The 13,924-nt window shown below is 46.2% G+C and overlaps 2 protein-coding genes across 2 annotated transcripts in view; one reads left to right on the top strand and one right to left on the bottom strand.

Annotated features, from left to right (window-relative positions):
• The window catches only part of cicb (capicua transcriptional repressor b), a 38,003-nt gene extending 30,561 nt beyond the window's left edge, over nucleotides 1–7,442 (top strand). The window contains exons 15-21 of the mRNA XM_041941868.1: nucleotides 263–730; nucleotides 818–1,146; nucleotides 1,260–1,417; nucleotides 1,523–1,683; nucleotides 2,037–2,171; nucleotides 4,657–4,788; nucleotides 4,896–7,442. Of these exons, the coding sequence (XP_041797802.1) occupies nucleotides 263–730; nucleotides 818–1,146; nucleotides 1,260–1,417; nucleotides 1,523–1,683; nucleotides 2,037–2,171; nucleotides 4,657–4,788; nucleotides 4,896–5,185 (1,673 nt within the window). The 3' untranslated portion in view covers nucleotides 5,186–7,442. The remainder of the gene's footprint in view (nucleotides 1–262; nucleotides 731–817; nucleotides 1,147–1,259; nucleotides 1,418–1,522; nucleotides 1,684–2,036; nucleotides 2,172–4,656; nucleotides 4,789–4,895) is intronic.
• Nucleotides 7,322–13,578, bottom strand: znf526 (zinc finger protein 526). The gene is made up of 8 exons (XM_041941891.1): nucleotides 13,404–13,578; nucleotides 12,432–12,879; nucleotides 11,946–12,115; nucleotides 11,030–11,125; nucleotides 10,144–10,928; nucleotides 9,916–10,051; nucleotides 8,038–9,672; nucleotides 7,322–7,663 (listed from the first exon to the last, which is right to left on the bottom strand). Exons 2-8 carry the CDS (start codon nucleotides 12,727–12,729, stop codon nucleotides 7,505–7,507), a joined length of 3,279 nt encoding a protein of 1,092 aa, XP_041797825.1. The 5' UTR covers nucleotides 12,730–12,879; nucleotides 13,404–13,578; the 3' UTR covers nucleotides 7,322–7,504.
• Nucleotides 13,579–13,924: the final 346 nt, after the last annotated feature.

The raw sequence follows: 13,924 nt of genomic DNA, 5'->3' as shown, positions 1-13,924 counted from the left end.
CCATAGATAGAACTCTAAAATAAACTGTTATACCTAAAATTCATTCTTACCTTAAATAAGACAAATGAATGATATAAAAATATATGGAAAAAATAAAGGCTTGTGTTTCCACTGTGAAAGAATGAATCACTTGTTTGTTATGTTAATCGATAATAAAGAAGTAACATTTATTCACTTAAACATTTTATTGATTGTCACTGTAAGTGTTACAGAAAATGAAAAGGATATTTGTCCTCTTGGGTCTTCTGTCTCCTTCATCCAGGTCAACCACCACTCCTAGCCCCAGCTCAGTCTCCATCGCCCTCCACCTCAGCCCCTGCCTCAGGCGGCCAGATAGTCACCGCCATCTACCCTCCTTCACCTAGCGTCACCATGGCAACAGGGGTGGTCTCCATGACAGCAGTACCCCCCAGTGTGGTCTACTCTGTGTCCAGCCCCTCTAGCGCTTCCCCACACATCCTGTCGAAATACACAACCCCCGCCACAATCACGCACCCACATCCGCAGCTCCATCTGGACAGACAGGCAGACAGGCACCTGCCTCTGGACAGACCTGCGGATCGCCAAACTGACAGACAGGCTGAGAGACAGACAGACCTGCTGATGCATTCGGACAGACAGTTGGAGAGGCAGGCGCAGACCTCCAGCAGTAGCAGCTCAGTGGCACCTCCCAGTGGCTCAGCTATGTCTATAAGGCCCTGCAGTCCTCCACTTCAGATCCAAACACCTGGTACTTGCTTTTATTCAATACTTAATCTCCAAGGCTGGTTTTTGTAGTGAATTGTGTTACTGATGCTATATTTTAAATGCTTTATAGGCAGTACACCTGGTACACCCAAACTAACCCAGCTTCCAGTCAGAACCCCTCAGAAGGTGAAGGCAACGGTGGCGAACATCCCTGTGGGCAGCTACGAAGGAGGAGGCAGAGGAAAAGAGAGAGAAAGGGAGAAGGACAGGGAGAGAGAAAGAGAGCGGGAAAAGGAGAGGGAGAGAGAAGCTGCAGCCACGAGTCATTTCTCCTTTGATCCTGAGTCTCCATCAACACATCCCGTCAATGAGCTGCCATCCTCTGACAGACCCCTGGAGGGCTCCAGTACAGTGGACCCATCTGACACACGGAACAGGGAAAGCACAACCACCAAAGAGGTGAGAGGAACAGCAGACCCCAGCTTTCAGCTCTGATATAATGCGAAGTCGTTGTCCGCTCATAACATCCCTGTGACGTTGCATAAAGTATGTAAATTGAACTTTCTGTGTAGGCTGGATGGAAGGAGTCCCTCCCCTCCTCTCCTCTCCCCCCTCCATCAGCCACAGAGCCCGCCCTGCCACCCCCACAGACTGACAAAGATGGTCCTACGCCCAAAAAGGTCAAAGCCCGCCCACCCCCGCTTAAGAAGACTTTTGACTCTGTGGACAAGTGAGTTAACACCTCTGTGAATGTTGTGTGTAAGGCTGCAGAAATTATGGATGGACAGTGTATATATACTGTGGATTGTGTCTGTGTTTGCGTGTGTGCGTGTTGGTCTGGCAGGGTGCTGTCGGAGGTGTATTTTGAGGAGCGCTTCGCAGAGCTGCCAGAGTTTCGGCCAGAGGAGGTTTTGCCTTCACCCACCCTGCAGAGTCTGGCCACGTCACCCCGTGCCATTCTGGGCAGCTATCGACGCAAGAGGAAGAACTCCACAGGTACTCTGGCTAAATGTTTTTAGACTACTCTTGGCTAGTGACAGTGACTGAATGTGCAAACATTTAGTCAACAGCAGATAGTTGCTGCTTTTTTTCAAGCAAAGGTAGAACTCTCTCTGTAGTGTTTATTGACTTTTGGTATATGATGCTGTTATGTGTTTTATTATTGTAATTAACAGTAAAACCATTTGTTGAGCCAAATTGATAGATGTTGCACAATTTCTTGTTTGTTTAGTTTTTTTTTTTTTTTGCAAAAGCTGCACAGTACACTGAGATTTTGAAAATGGGTCATTTTATGTAAATGTCATGCTGTGTCATGGGTTTTAAGTTTGTTTTCCTGTGTGTGCTTCTAGATTTGGACTCTGCCACTGACGATCAAGTCTCCCCTAAGAGAAAGAGTCGGCGGCGCTCAAGCTGCAGCTCAGAGCCCAACACGCCTAAAAGTGCCGCCAAGTGTGAGGGAGACATCTTCACCTTCGACAGAGCAGGTAACACACAGGGAAGAGCAAGGGCACACAGACAATGACAATGTCTAAATTTATTACAAATTGGGTAATTGAAATAAATTCCTCCTCCATAGTTGGCTTTAAGACACAATAATAATTCAGTAATAAATTCTCACCATACATGTTTAACACACATTGTCTTAATATAGTTAATTTAAACACAAGATACTTGTGCTCAAAAAGAGGATTCATTCTCAGTGAAGAACCTTGGAGCTCTAATCTGCCTCTATACCTGCCAAAGAGCAGTGATTCCTAACACGTCTCTGGGGGTCATCAGGTGGAAACCTCCCTTCAACAGTGTTTCGCCTACTTAGTCCCACTACACCTCCAGGAGGTTAGGCAGTGAACTCCGGCGTCCCAGAGTCACCCCCCCTAGTGCCAGTTCACACTGCTCCTACACAATCCAAACAGCACCGCCACGTTCAACTGACCCAGAGATGCTCCAGGTAGTGGCCAGTACCGATGCTACCATTTAACTATTGCTAATGCTACTGCTAACCGCTAGGAAGAACAGAAGAAGACAATACAGTTCCGATGCTACCATTTAGCTAATGTTATGTGCTAACCGCTACCTGCTAAGAGGAACAGAAGAAGACAATAACGCTAGATTCACCTATACTGTTAATGTTAATTGCTAGCTACCAATACTAACTGCTAAGATACTATCATACTCTCACCGCTTTAGCTATTGTTAGCTGCTGCAATGCTACCACAGGCCTAGATGCCACATGTAACTGCCGATTGCCACACTACCATCATCTACCCCTGCCTCTCACCAACTGCACCAAGAAAAAGCGGGGTGGGAATACAAACCCTGGTTCGGGTAGGGGATAGAAAATAAAGAGGTAGAGTCAAAAGATGAAAGTAGGGATTGGATACAGACCCTTGTTCGGGTAGGGGGTGGAAAATTTAGAAGGTGCTGAAGGTGGAGGCCTAAACCACAGACTAGATTTAACAGCCTCTTCTAACATTTCCTTCAAGAAGCAGCAAACCCTACCATTTCCTTCAAAAAGCAAACAGAGCAGGAAAACAAACCCTAACATTTCCTTCAAGAAGTAGACAAAACAGGAAAACAACCAAAAAGATCAAAAAACAAGCCAACTCTGTGTCTTACCCCGCAAACTCACCTGAACAGGCCGCATGGTCCCAAAGAGAGACTCTAGCTGGCCACACCCCCACCTTATCTAAACTTCCTGGTTCTCTTCCTATTGGCAGAGCGAGAAGATGGGGCGGGGAAAGCAGAGCAGAGGAGAGGTGTCTTGTTCAGACTTTAACCTCTTCTCTTGCCGGGTTAGGCATGCATGTCCTCTGCCTGCCCCCCCACTGTCCCTATTTCACCCCCCAACTACTATTATTTCTCCTGATCCATATCCACTGACTAGACCTAGCAGCCTCATCTGACATCTCCCTCACTGTCTTTCTTAAATTTTGCCCATGCACTCCCAGCTCCCTCAACAGTGAAACAGCTGACCCTGCAACAAAACCTCTACACCCCACTTCAACCGGACAGACCCTGGTCTTCCATCCCCTCTGCTCAGATTCTGTCTTTAAATCTGCATACTTAGTCTTCTTCCTTTCATAAGCTGCCTCCACTGAATTTTCCCAAGGGACTGTTAACTCAATAAAATACACAGTCTTTTTACTCATGGACCATAAGACAATGTCTGGCCTCAGATTACTATAAACTATTTCCTGGGGCACAACTAGCTGTCCTCCCAAGTCGACCTGCATTTGCCAATCATCAGCCCCTACCAGGCAGCCAGAAATAAGGAAAAATAAGTATGTGCCCAGTACTCCTGCAAACCCTACCTTTTCTAGATACCCCCGTAAAAGAAATGGCAGACTGGATATGTGGTTCCAAAACGTATGGGACCATTATCAGATGGAGCAAATTACATATTCGCTAAGGCTCCAAAACCCATATTTTATCAAATGATGGAGTCCTGTCCTGGCTTTGTTGATGCAATGAGGCTAATTGTTATGAAAGTAGACTTCTAAATACAAGCAGGCCACAGGTGATTGGCGACTGACCCAGTCTCTGCATGGTGCATTACAAAGTCTTTAATTTTACTGTTTAGTACTGTATGTTCTACTTTTTTCCAGCAATAAAAGCATCAGATAAGATGATGCAGTTAAATGCATGTTGGGCTAATAAAAATTTCCTGGATGTTATGATTAATCTGTATTAACCTTTGAAACAATTGCTTAACAGTCCTGTCATTATGATGGGGGAAAAAAATCAGAATAAGGATTTTTCCTGTCAAACTGAAGTGAGGATGAGTTTGAAAATGTAAACACACGAGCCAGACGGGAATCGCTGACTCGAAGAAACTTTTACCCACTGCTGCATTTTTCCTGCGTGGTGTCACCTCTTTGAGGGAAATAAAGATGATGGGATCTGAAGTGGCATAAACATTAAATAGTTTCCTGAAGACTCAACCGCTCCACCCGTGTGTCCCTTTCCCAGCCCCAGATGGAGAAGACATCCTGACAGAACTGGAGTTTGATAAGGTGCCGTACTCCTCGCTGCGACGAACGCTGGACCAGAGGCGAGCACTGGTCATGCAGCTGTTCCAGGAGCAGGGCTTCTTTCCGTCAGGTAAGACACAAACACACACGGTATGATACACATTCTTTAAGAATGATTATCCACCTACTGACTTTCATTCATGTTGTCTTTTTCTTTCTTTATTTCCTTGTTTCCAGCTCAAGCCACTGCAGCCTTCCAGACAAGATACTCCGATATATTTCCCACAAAGGTGTGTCTTCAGCTGAAGATAAGGGAGGTCCGGCAGAAGATCATGCAGACAGCTGCCCCCTCTGATGCCACTGGTTTAGGCATCTCTGACTCAACTTGCTCTCTTCCTGGACCTTCTGGGTCCCAGTCAGGAGAAGGATCTGCGAGAGGATGTGGGGACCTGCAAGATGAAGAAGACGAGCAAGGGACCGAAGCGAGCCCAGAGGATCCTCGTGATTCACAGGACTCTTCTAGATGAGGGGTGCTGTCGAGTTAGATTGACCAATCAGTGACTATTGACGTCACACCTTTCCACCCCCTGAAAGCTTTCACACCTTACATTTTTGTTTTTAATTTAATCCACACTCTTAACTCTCCTCTGGTCAGACCCTGATTTCTTTCCACCCTCAGCAGCCAACCTGTGAGAGTGAGAGATGTTTGTATGCAATGTTGGGACTTTTTTTGTTCTTGTTTTTTTGGTTGTATGTGACCCTTGCACCAAAAAAATAGGACACGTAAAAGACCAGTGGCACAAAAAACTACCACAACGCACATATGAGTGCGTGCACACACAAACACACACAAACACACACATCCACACCCTGCAAACTCTTGATTCCCCCACTTGAATTAGCACTCTGCATTAACCACCTTGGAGAAAACTCCCATAGATGCCAGTGAACGAAGGACCATTGTGCTCTGCTGCACTCATTTGCCTTGAAGAAGAAAGGGTTCTCGTTTTAGACGGAGAGGCCTGTTTAACCCATTCTGAAACAGTGAAAAGTCAGCAGTTTTAAAACAAGGACATTACATGTTTTGATATTTGTTTTTAATAGGGTTAGAGGAGTAAAAGCAGCGAGTATCTGCTTAAGGAACAAGCTGTATTTAGACTTAACTGTTGTGAGCTTGTGTCTCATTTCTGCTGACATTAGGGGGCTGGGCCCTCAACAGCAGGAAACTATTTGATTTGACAAGAGAATTCATTACTATGGACCTGGAAAGATCACTTTCCATTTTATTGCTCACATGTAGACCTTCAGGGGAGGTCTACCTGGAGTGACTGAAAAATTGACTGAAACTCAAGTGGACTTCTGGCAGTGCCATCATTCCTGCAATTACCTGTCTGGCCAAGTCCTCCCTTCTTGCGACTGACCCTAGCACATGCCAGTAGGAAGGAACCAAGCATTCCTGTGCCTCTCATTCGCTAGCCATGAAGGAAGGAGGTGGGTCAGAGTCAATGGGCACATCCTGGCTTTTTGTTGTAGAGGTCTGGCTGAAAAGGCCTTAATCCTCTATTGCCAAGCAGTTTTATTAACTTTTTTTTAAATAATTTGATTTGTATTTAACATTGTTATATTCAGTTTGTTGTTGTACTATTCCTATGGTTACTATTATTATTACTCCTCATATCATTGCAGTGAACCTTGGTCCATTTGTTTCCTTCATTTATACCAGCTGTTGATTTCTATACTAGTTTTTTTTTTTTTTTTTTTTTAATAATTTCGGAGGCAGGTGAGAGATGCTGCTCCACACCTGGACAGTTCCTCCTTTGTAGTCTTCCCTTGACTGGTCTCTCACCTCAGCAAGGACCTGCGGTGCAGTTATTTTTATTGTTCATTTCAGAGGAGGACAAACACAATGTGGACCTTTATATTCTTTCAACAGTAATAAGCCGTATGTTTTTAGACAACCCTGTATGCCTCTCTGTCCCTCGCTAAGTTTGATTCTATAGCCTCAACACTTGTACATCTCCTTCCTCCAACTCTTTCCTTCCTTCCCTCCTTCCTCCCTTTGTCACTTTATTGCTCTCTCCAGACCTCCTTTTTAGACAGGCGGAGAGAAAACTGGGGGAAGTGAGGGGAAGGTAATGAATCATAGAGAGCTGGTAGGATCTAATACTGGTTGTGTCTTTGTGCAAGACTTGGTTGTGTTGTAAATAATTACTGTAGAGTCAGTAGACTCATTATATTATTGATAAGGAAAAATCTGTCATTGAACATAAGTTGACTTAAAGACACCCATTACCGAAAGTAAAACACATGAAATGGGGAAAAAAACAATAATAAATATGGCTATTAATGTTTGTGTTATGCTCCTTGTTTTGCTGTTCCAGTATACAAGAGAGGAATTTATATGAATAATTTAAGTTTGTATCTGTATCTTTCAGTATGCAAATAAAAATAGGTGTTCAATTAAAGTGATTTTATCACTGGCAATGTGAAAAATGGGTTTTCCTTAAGCCGAAATTCTAAAATGAAGCATGATTTTTGTCCAGCCCCTTTTAAATGTAACAGTTCACATCATCTCTACAGTGTGACTCCAGCTATGTGAACTTTGATATATGGCTGTGTTGAATGAGACTGTGGGTTACAAATGTTTATCATCAGAATCATCATCTTAAAAAAAAACATTTATTGATTTCACCTATTTACAACAGAATACTTAAACGGCACAAACAATCCTTGGAAACAGAAGAAAACATCCATTTCATTTGAATGATTAAATAAAGATTAGCACTGAATTCATCAATTTGGTGAAAGCAGAGTAAATTCTATTTTTTGTCAACTTAAAGTAGTCCTCAGAGGAGCTGCAGTCCATCCACAGCTAGGTTGCTCTCCAAAGCTGTGTGATAGATCTCCAAGGCCTGTTCCAGAGGAAGTGCTTCTCCCTCACTAGTCGCAATGATGGCTATGGTCTCCCCAAATTCATTACACATGATTGTAGGAGTGCCCTGTGCCTAAGAGGAGGGAAGAGAATTCAGAATGAGTTCGACTAACAGCACAGTGGGTACAAATTTACAGGTACTGATTAAATGTCATCCTCTAACTATTTCAAATATAAATGTTCATCTCAATAGTCGGTTGCGATTTGTAAACACAATATTCAAAATGGGTCCTGGCTCAACAACTCCTCTTAGATGTGTACTTACTATCTTGCACCTGGTTGCTACGTTTTTATGGAGTCCCACCCTCACACCCTGTGCACTGTTATTGGCTGGGGGCTACACAACCACTGACCAAAAGGTTAAAGCCCAAAAACATCTTGAACACAGCAAAATAAGAAAAGACAGGCAGTTTTTAGAGATGAGGTGACTTGGAGATGCATTCTGACCTGCTGAAGATCTGAGGCTTCAATCTGGATGAGCTGAGGCTGCCCATTAGCTAGTTCCACCGCCGAAGCATCCACGACTGCCACAGCAGAGCCGGTCTCCATGGCAGCCTGGACAGCAGCCTCTTCGTCCAGCCTTTGCTGCCTGGCGTGAGTCTTTTTGTGGTTCCTCAGGTTGGAGAAGGTCTTGAAGGCTTTGCCACACTGTGGACACACGTGCGGCCGTTCGCCCGTATGTGTTCGACGGTGTTCAGCCAGGTGCATACTCTGAATGAAACCCTTTCCACACACTTCACAGCGAAATGGCCGTTCACCCGAGTGTGTGCGCAGGTGCTCTCGCAGGTGTGTGTTCTGTCGGAAGCGCTTGCCACACACTTGGCAAGGAAAGGGTCGCTCACCAGTGTGGACTCTCTGGTGGAGTGCCACTCCGGAGGAAGACACAAACAGTTTGCCACAAACAGGACACTGGTGGGCTTTGGGCCGCTTCCCCGACGTGCACCGTGGCCGCCCAGGGCCTAAGGCGACATGGCTTAGTCTGTGAAGTCGCAGATTGGCAGGAGAATTGAGCTTCTTCCCACAAATGCTGCAATCTAGACCCCCTCGCACAAGACTGGTTGAATCCTCTGTTTCTGTCTCTACTGCGGTTGAGGTGGAGGGCTCTGAGGTCAGATCTTTGCCCATCTCTGCTTGGTTGTCAGACTCTTTGCTGATTTCTATCCCTGGACCAGCTTGCACCAGGGTGGGGTGCTGCTCCAGACAGTGCCTGTCTCGTTGCCTCTTGGTCAGGAAGCCAGCCTCACAGTGAGGACAGGGGAAAGGGGCCGGAGCCCCTGGGTGTTGGGTGTAGCGATGTGCTGCCAGCTTGGTGGGCCAGCGAAAGGTGGCGGGGCAGTCCGGGCAGCACAGTGCTGCAGCATTAGAGTGCATCAGGCTGTGCTGACGGAGGTTGGAGGACTGTGAGAAGGAGCGGTGGCAGACATCACAGCGGTATGGTCGCACACCAGAGTGGATGAGATTGTGCCTCATCATGTTGGCTAGAGATGAGAATGTTTTGCCACAGTCAGAGCACTGGAAGGGCCGCTCACCAGTATGAGTGCGGATGTGGTTGCGCACGTGGATATGTTTCTTGAAGGACTTGCCACAGTGGCCACAAACAAATCTGCGCTCAGTGACATGTGACTTGCGTCGATGGTGAACTAGCTGCAGCTGGGAGGGAAAGGTCTTAGAGCACGTACGACAAGAAAAAGACCCTTTGTCTGATGATGCAGCTGAAGCAGCCTCTGCTGAATCAGCGGGGCCAGACGCGACTTCGACACCAGTGTCATCCAGGGGAACAGGGTTCGTAGCTAAGCCAGGCTTGGTGGCATTTTCCACCTGCTGCAGGTCACTGGTGTTGCCTTCAAGTGGGGCAGACACCTCCATGTTGCTGTCCTCCCCCTGCGTCTTCACTTCCCCTCCTTCTACTTTGTTGTTTGCTTGAGAGCTTTGTATTGGATCTTCTCCCATTTTTTCCATCTCCTCCTCTGTGAGAGGGGCCAGCAGCTTGCTTTTCACATCATCAGTGTGGGAATTCTTCTTGTCTCTTGCTCTCTGTAGGATGGCAAGAGTGGAGAGAGATGCTCTTCTTGGAGCTGAGACCTAGAGAAGAAAACAGGCAAAAGTCAAATTGAAACGTCAAACTAACTTGAGGTTTTAGGGCATTCAATCGTTCGCAACTGGACCTCGTCAGTTTGTCTTAGAAGACGTTTCGCCTCTCATCCGAGCAGGCTTCATCAGTTCGTACGCAACCAGACTAGATAGGACAGCTCTAGTCCGAGAATATTCACAGGCATGTAACTTGAGGTTGTGAACACAATTGGGAGGTGGACATTATTTTACTACCATGGACACAGGGACGGGTGCGTCAGATGAATCGCGGTTGAGGTGGGTTCTGCGGTGGTAGAGGTACTTGGTCATGTTGGTGAAGGTTTTGTTGCAGAACTGACACTTGTGAAGGGGGTCTGCAGTGTGGGACTTTCTGCAAGACAACAAAAGAAAAACATGAAATATGATCAATAGTGCATATCAGCTGTTTCTAACAGCTGGCTGCTGTGGTGTCTCTCCTTTTACCTGTGCATGATAAGAGTCATCTCAGTAGTAAAGCCATTGCCACAGTCCACACACAGGTACCTGGCCACGCCTGAGTGTGTGCGCATGTGTGTCTGCAGTGATGTCGTCTTCTTGAACACCTTGCCACACTCTGGACATTCATGTGTGCCCTGCTCGTGCACTCGTTTGTGAGCAGCCAGCCGGTTGACAGAGGTGAAGGTGCGGTTGCAGAGCTCACACTGTTGGGACTGGGACCAGACTGCTGCTTTCTTCTCTGCAACTCTAATCCTAATGTCCTCCACCTTCTCTGTAGTCTCCTCCCTCCCCCGCACCTCCTCGAGGCCACTCATGACGCCGGGTTCTCCACTCTCTTTGTCCTGACCCAGGAAGTGTTCTCCCTGGTGCTGGAGGAAGTCCTCTGGGGTGTGGAAGAGGAGGGAGCATTCTGAGCACTCATAAGGGTGGATGACCACCACCTCTGTTGGTTGCTGCTGCTGCTGGGTGTCATCCTGGTCCCTTGGGGCCAATCTTAACTCCAGTCTCTGGACACCGTTCTCCAAGACCCCCAGCTTTGCCAAAGAGCCTCGGCCCACAGCAGGCAACAAGGGGGGCAGCTTGGAGCGGCGCTGACTGGGAATGCTGGAGTTGTCTGCCAGAGCTTGAGCTGTGAGAATCTGCAGGTGCATGGTGGCAGAGCCGGGGGCTGGTGTCACTGGAGGCAGCAGGGAGGAACGGGAGGGTGCAGCAAGTTTGGAGACAGGCTGACGTTTCTTTTGTTGTTGCTGCCGCTGCTGCTGGGCAAGTACCTGGAACATAAACACAGAAACATAGAGAAAAGAACTCTTAAATCCCTCATCTAGTTGTCAAATCTATTCCTCTGTTGTGAGTTGTTTACAATCCCAAGTACCTGTGCCAAGATCTCTCCAGCCTGCTGCTCACTCAGCACGTAGTTCTGCATACTGCTCAGTGGAGTGACGGTGCCATCGGGCTGTAGCACATACTCCTGTTGCAATGGACAAAAAAAACATGGGTTTTTAATGTTCATTTAATGTAGCGCTACAGAAATTAAGTGTTGTTTGATAATCAACCTTTCACTTAGATGAGCAAAGGGGTCAACAGCGTGGGAATGCTGTCACTCTGATTTATCTCTCTTTTAGTTGATTATCAGATGCTTTGGAGACTGGATGTCTGCTGTGTGTTCATGACACCCATTCGATCTAGTAAATTCTAGAATTACATTACAGTTGCAGCAAACCAATCCGCTCTGGCCTACACAACCCAAGTCACTGAGCTAAATGTTTCACTTTGAAGCAATTTGAATGCAGTCTAGAGTATGTGACACAAATTAAACAAATGCAAACTCAAAAACTATCATGAAGACGATTTTGTGTTGTCACCATCCAGAGATTTTACACAGACTTTGCTTTTATAGTTGTGGAGAAATATTACCAGAAACTAAAACTTCTTTTGACCGCTGTAAAATATCGTAAACGAGTTAAGCACAACAGAGATTTACTGCCATCACCAGTATTACTGCTCAAATCTACGTCTGTTCCATCATTAACCTTCTTCCTCTATGATGGGATTTGACCCAGTATTATCAAGGCTCTGCCAGTTTCTGTGTCAAACATGTTTTCTCACATCATTTGATGCACACTGAGAGTTAGTGTTTCAGTTAGTTTCAGACAAAACTCCACATAAAAATGACAATGCAGAACATAGCCTACACCATTAACTACTGTAGCTCAGTATACATGTCATAATATACATGTAGAGCGCAATAGCGCAAGTTGAGTAAGTCTGTCAGGCGTTTGGTCACTTACAATGGTCTCTGTGTTACTGTGTGTGCTGCTCCTGCTGTGGGTCCGCCGATGCTCAAGCCAGGTCTCAGGTGAGTCAAACAAAGCAAGACAGTCAAGGCACTGGTACTGGACAGGTCCCGACACCTGAGCCTCTGACCCTGCTTCCTCTGTCTCCAGAACCTCACACAGCTCTGCGGGATGGTCATACACACAGACAGATACCGTTGTTTCTTACTCTTACTATGACTAACAGCAATGCAAATGAAAAACAAAAGCCTTAAGAGACAGCAAGTAATCAAAGATAGTATGAGTCCAAATCGTAGTTAGCTTTACTGCTGCTTCCCTCCCATTATCATACAGAATACATGTATTTCCTTCTGTAATAGCCATAAATTCACTCGCACAGAAGGGCATCATGTTGCATCAGGTGCAAACGATGTACTGTACATTTTTAATATCTCAACACATTCAGGTGTTTCATGCTTGCTCAACAATCAAATCCCTAACCTTGCTGCTCCATCTCCATCCCAGCCTCTCTCATGTGCATTTCCTGGTGCTGCAGCAGTTCCTCCGGGTTCACGAGGAGGGTGCCACACTCCAGGCACTGGTACTGCTGGGTCTGCCCCATCTCTGGGACACCCTGGATGGTCATGGCCTCCCCTACCTCCCCTTCTCCTTCTTGGCCGTTGTGGATCTGCTGGTGGATCAGTACTTCCTCCAGGGTGTTGAAGAGCTGATGGCACTCGCTGCACATATACTGGTGCTCCAGGTACACACCTTCTGCCTCCTCCTGCTGCTCGGCCATGCTGGTACTTGGTAATTGTGTGTTGTAATTCTGTAGGTTGCAAGCGTATCATGAAAGGGAATGTCTGTTGGTGTGTTAACAGGAACTTCTCTGCAATGTCCAATGAATGAAGACTACTTTGTCATCCAGACGGCCAGTATAAGAGCACACCTGTGGTAAACAAAAAAGGAAAGTGACATGTCACACTGACCAATATCAATATATAAATAAGCAGTTGTGTAGTAGCCATCAAACGATTATGGTGGTCAGGCTTTTATTAACACAGCGCAAACAGTGTTACATGTGTCATTAATTCGCACAATATGAAGACCCAGTAATATTAAGATCCAGCTGTCTTCACACAGACATTATGAAACAATCTCGCGAAAAAACATCGCAATTTTCAGCCGTTAGCCAATCGAAGGCCCTGCGGTGCTAACAATACGACCACCACTCAGTAGTAGCATTAGTCACTGTCTGGTTTTCCTCACAAATGTGATAAATATCTTTGTTTACAGTGTGTGATGGCATATGGAGAGCTGTTGGCGGCGCTCCCTCCGATATTGGAGACCTGTTTCTCGGCACCGCGGTTTCCTGATAGCGGCTCCCGGTTCGTCGGGCGGTCCGTCAGGCGGCGCTACCCACTTTTCCCCGCAGCTCTCCGGCTACGATGGCGGGCCCTTCTTTCTCCTTACCTCTCATTTACTCTCGTTGGACAATCCCTCGTGTGGTCATCCCACTTAGTTCACGCAAGCATATGCCCTTTGTTGCTCCCTGGTCACCAGCTGTGGCATGCAACTAAAAAAACTTAACAGTGTCCGTGGGAAATTACATTTCGAAGCATGTAATAAAGCGTTTGCCCGCCGATCGTCTCCATTCTTGTGATACGAAACCCCGCCCAATGCGGTAGCCTGAACATTTCAGGATCTGTGATTGAATAGACCGACTGTCAATCATAAGCTCTGCTTCGCTATCGGGTATTGTAGTTTTTTGTTGACTGCAAAGAGTACACTTCTTTCCTAGTCGCTTTTAATTGTTATATTTATTTTTGAATTCTGCACTTCTAAGTTAGCTACGTTGTGTGCTTTGTTGGAGAATAATACACTGTTCAATTTTTAAAAAGCAACGTTGACCCTGCCAGTGCTGTGTTTGCCATATGTTCAGAACGCAAACTACAAAGTGGCAATGACTAGATATTGTGTACTCGTGATTGTCT

Source organism: Chelmon rostratus, chromosome 8, assembly GCF_017976325.1.
Source record: "Chelmon rostratus isolate fCheRos1 chromosome 8, fCheRos1.pri, whole genome shotgun sequence".
Lineage (NCBI taxonomy): Eukaryota > Metazoa > Chordata > Actinopteri > Chaetodontiformes > Chaetodontidae > Chelmon > Chelmon rostratus.
Note: the sequence above shows the minus strand (reverse complement) of the source record. Positions and strands in the feature narration are given on the sequence as shown.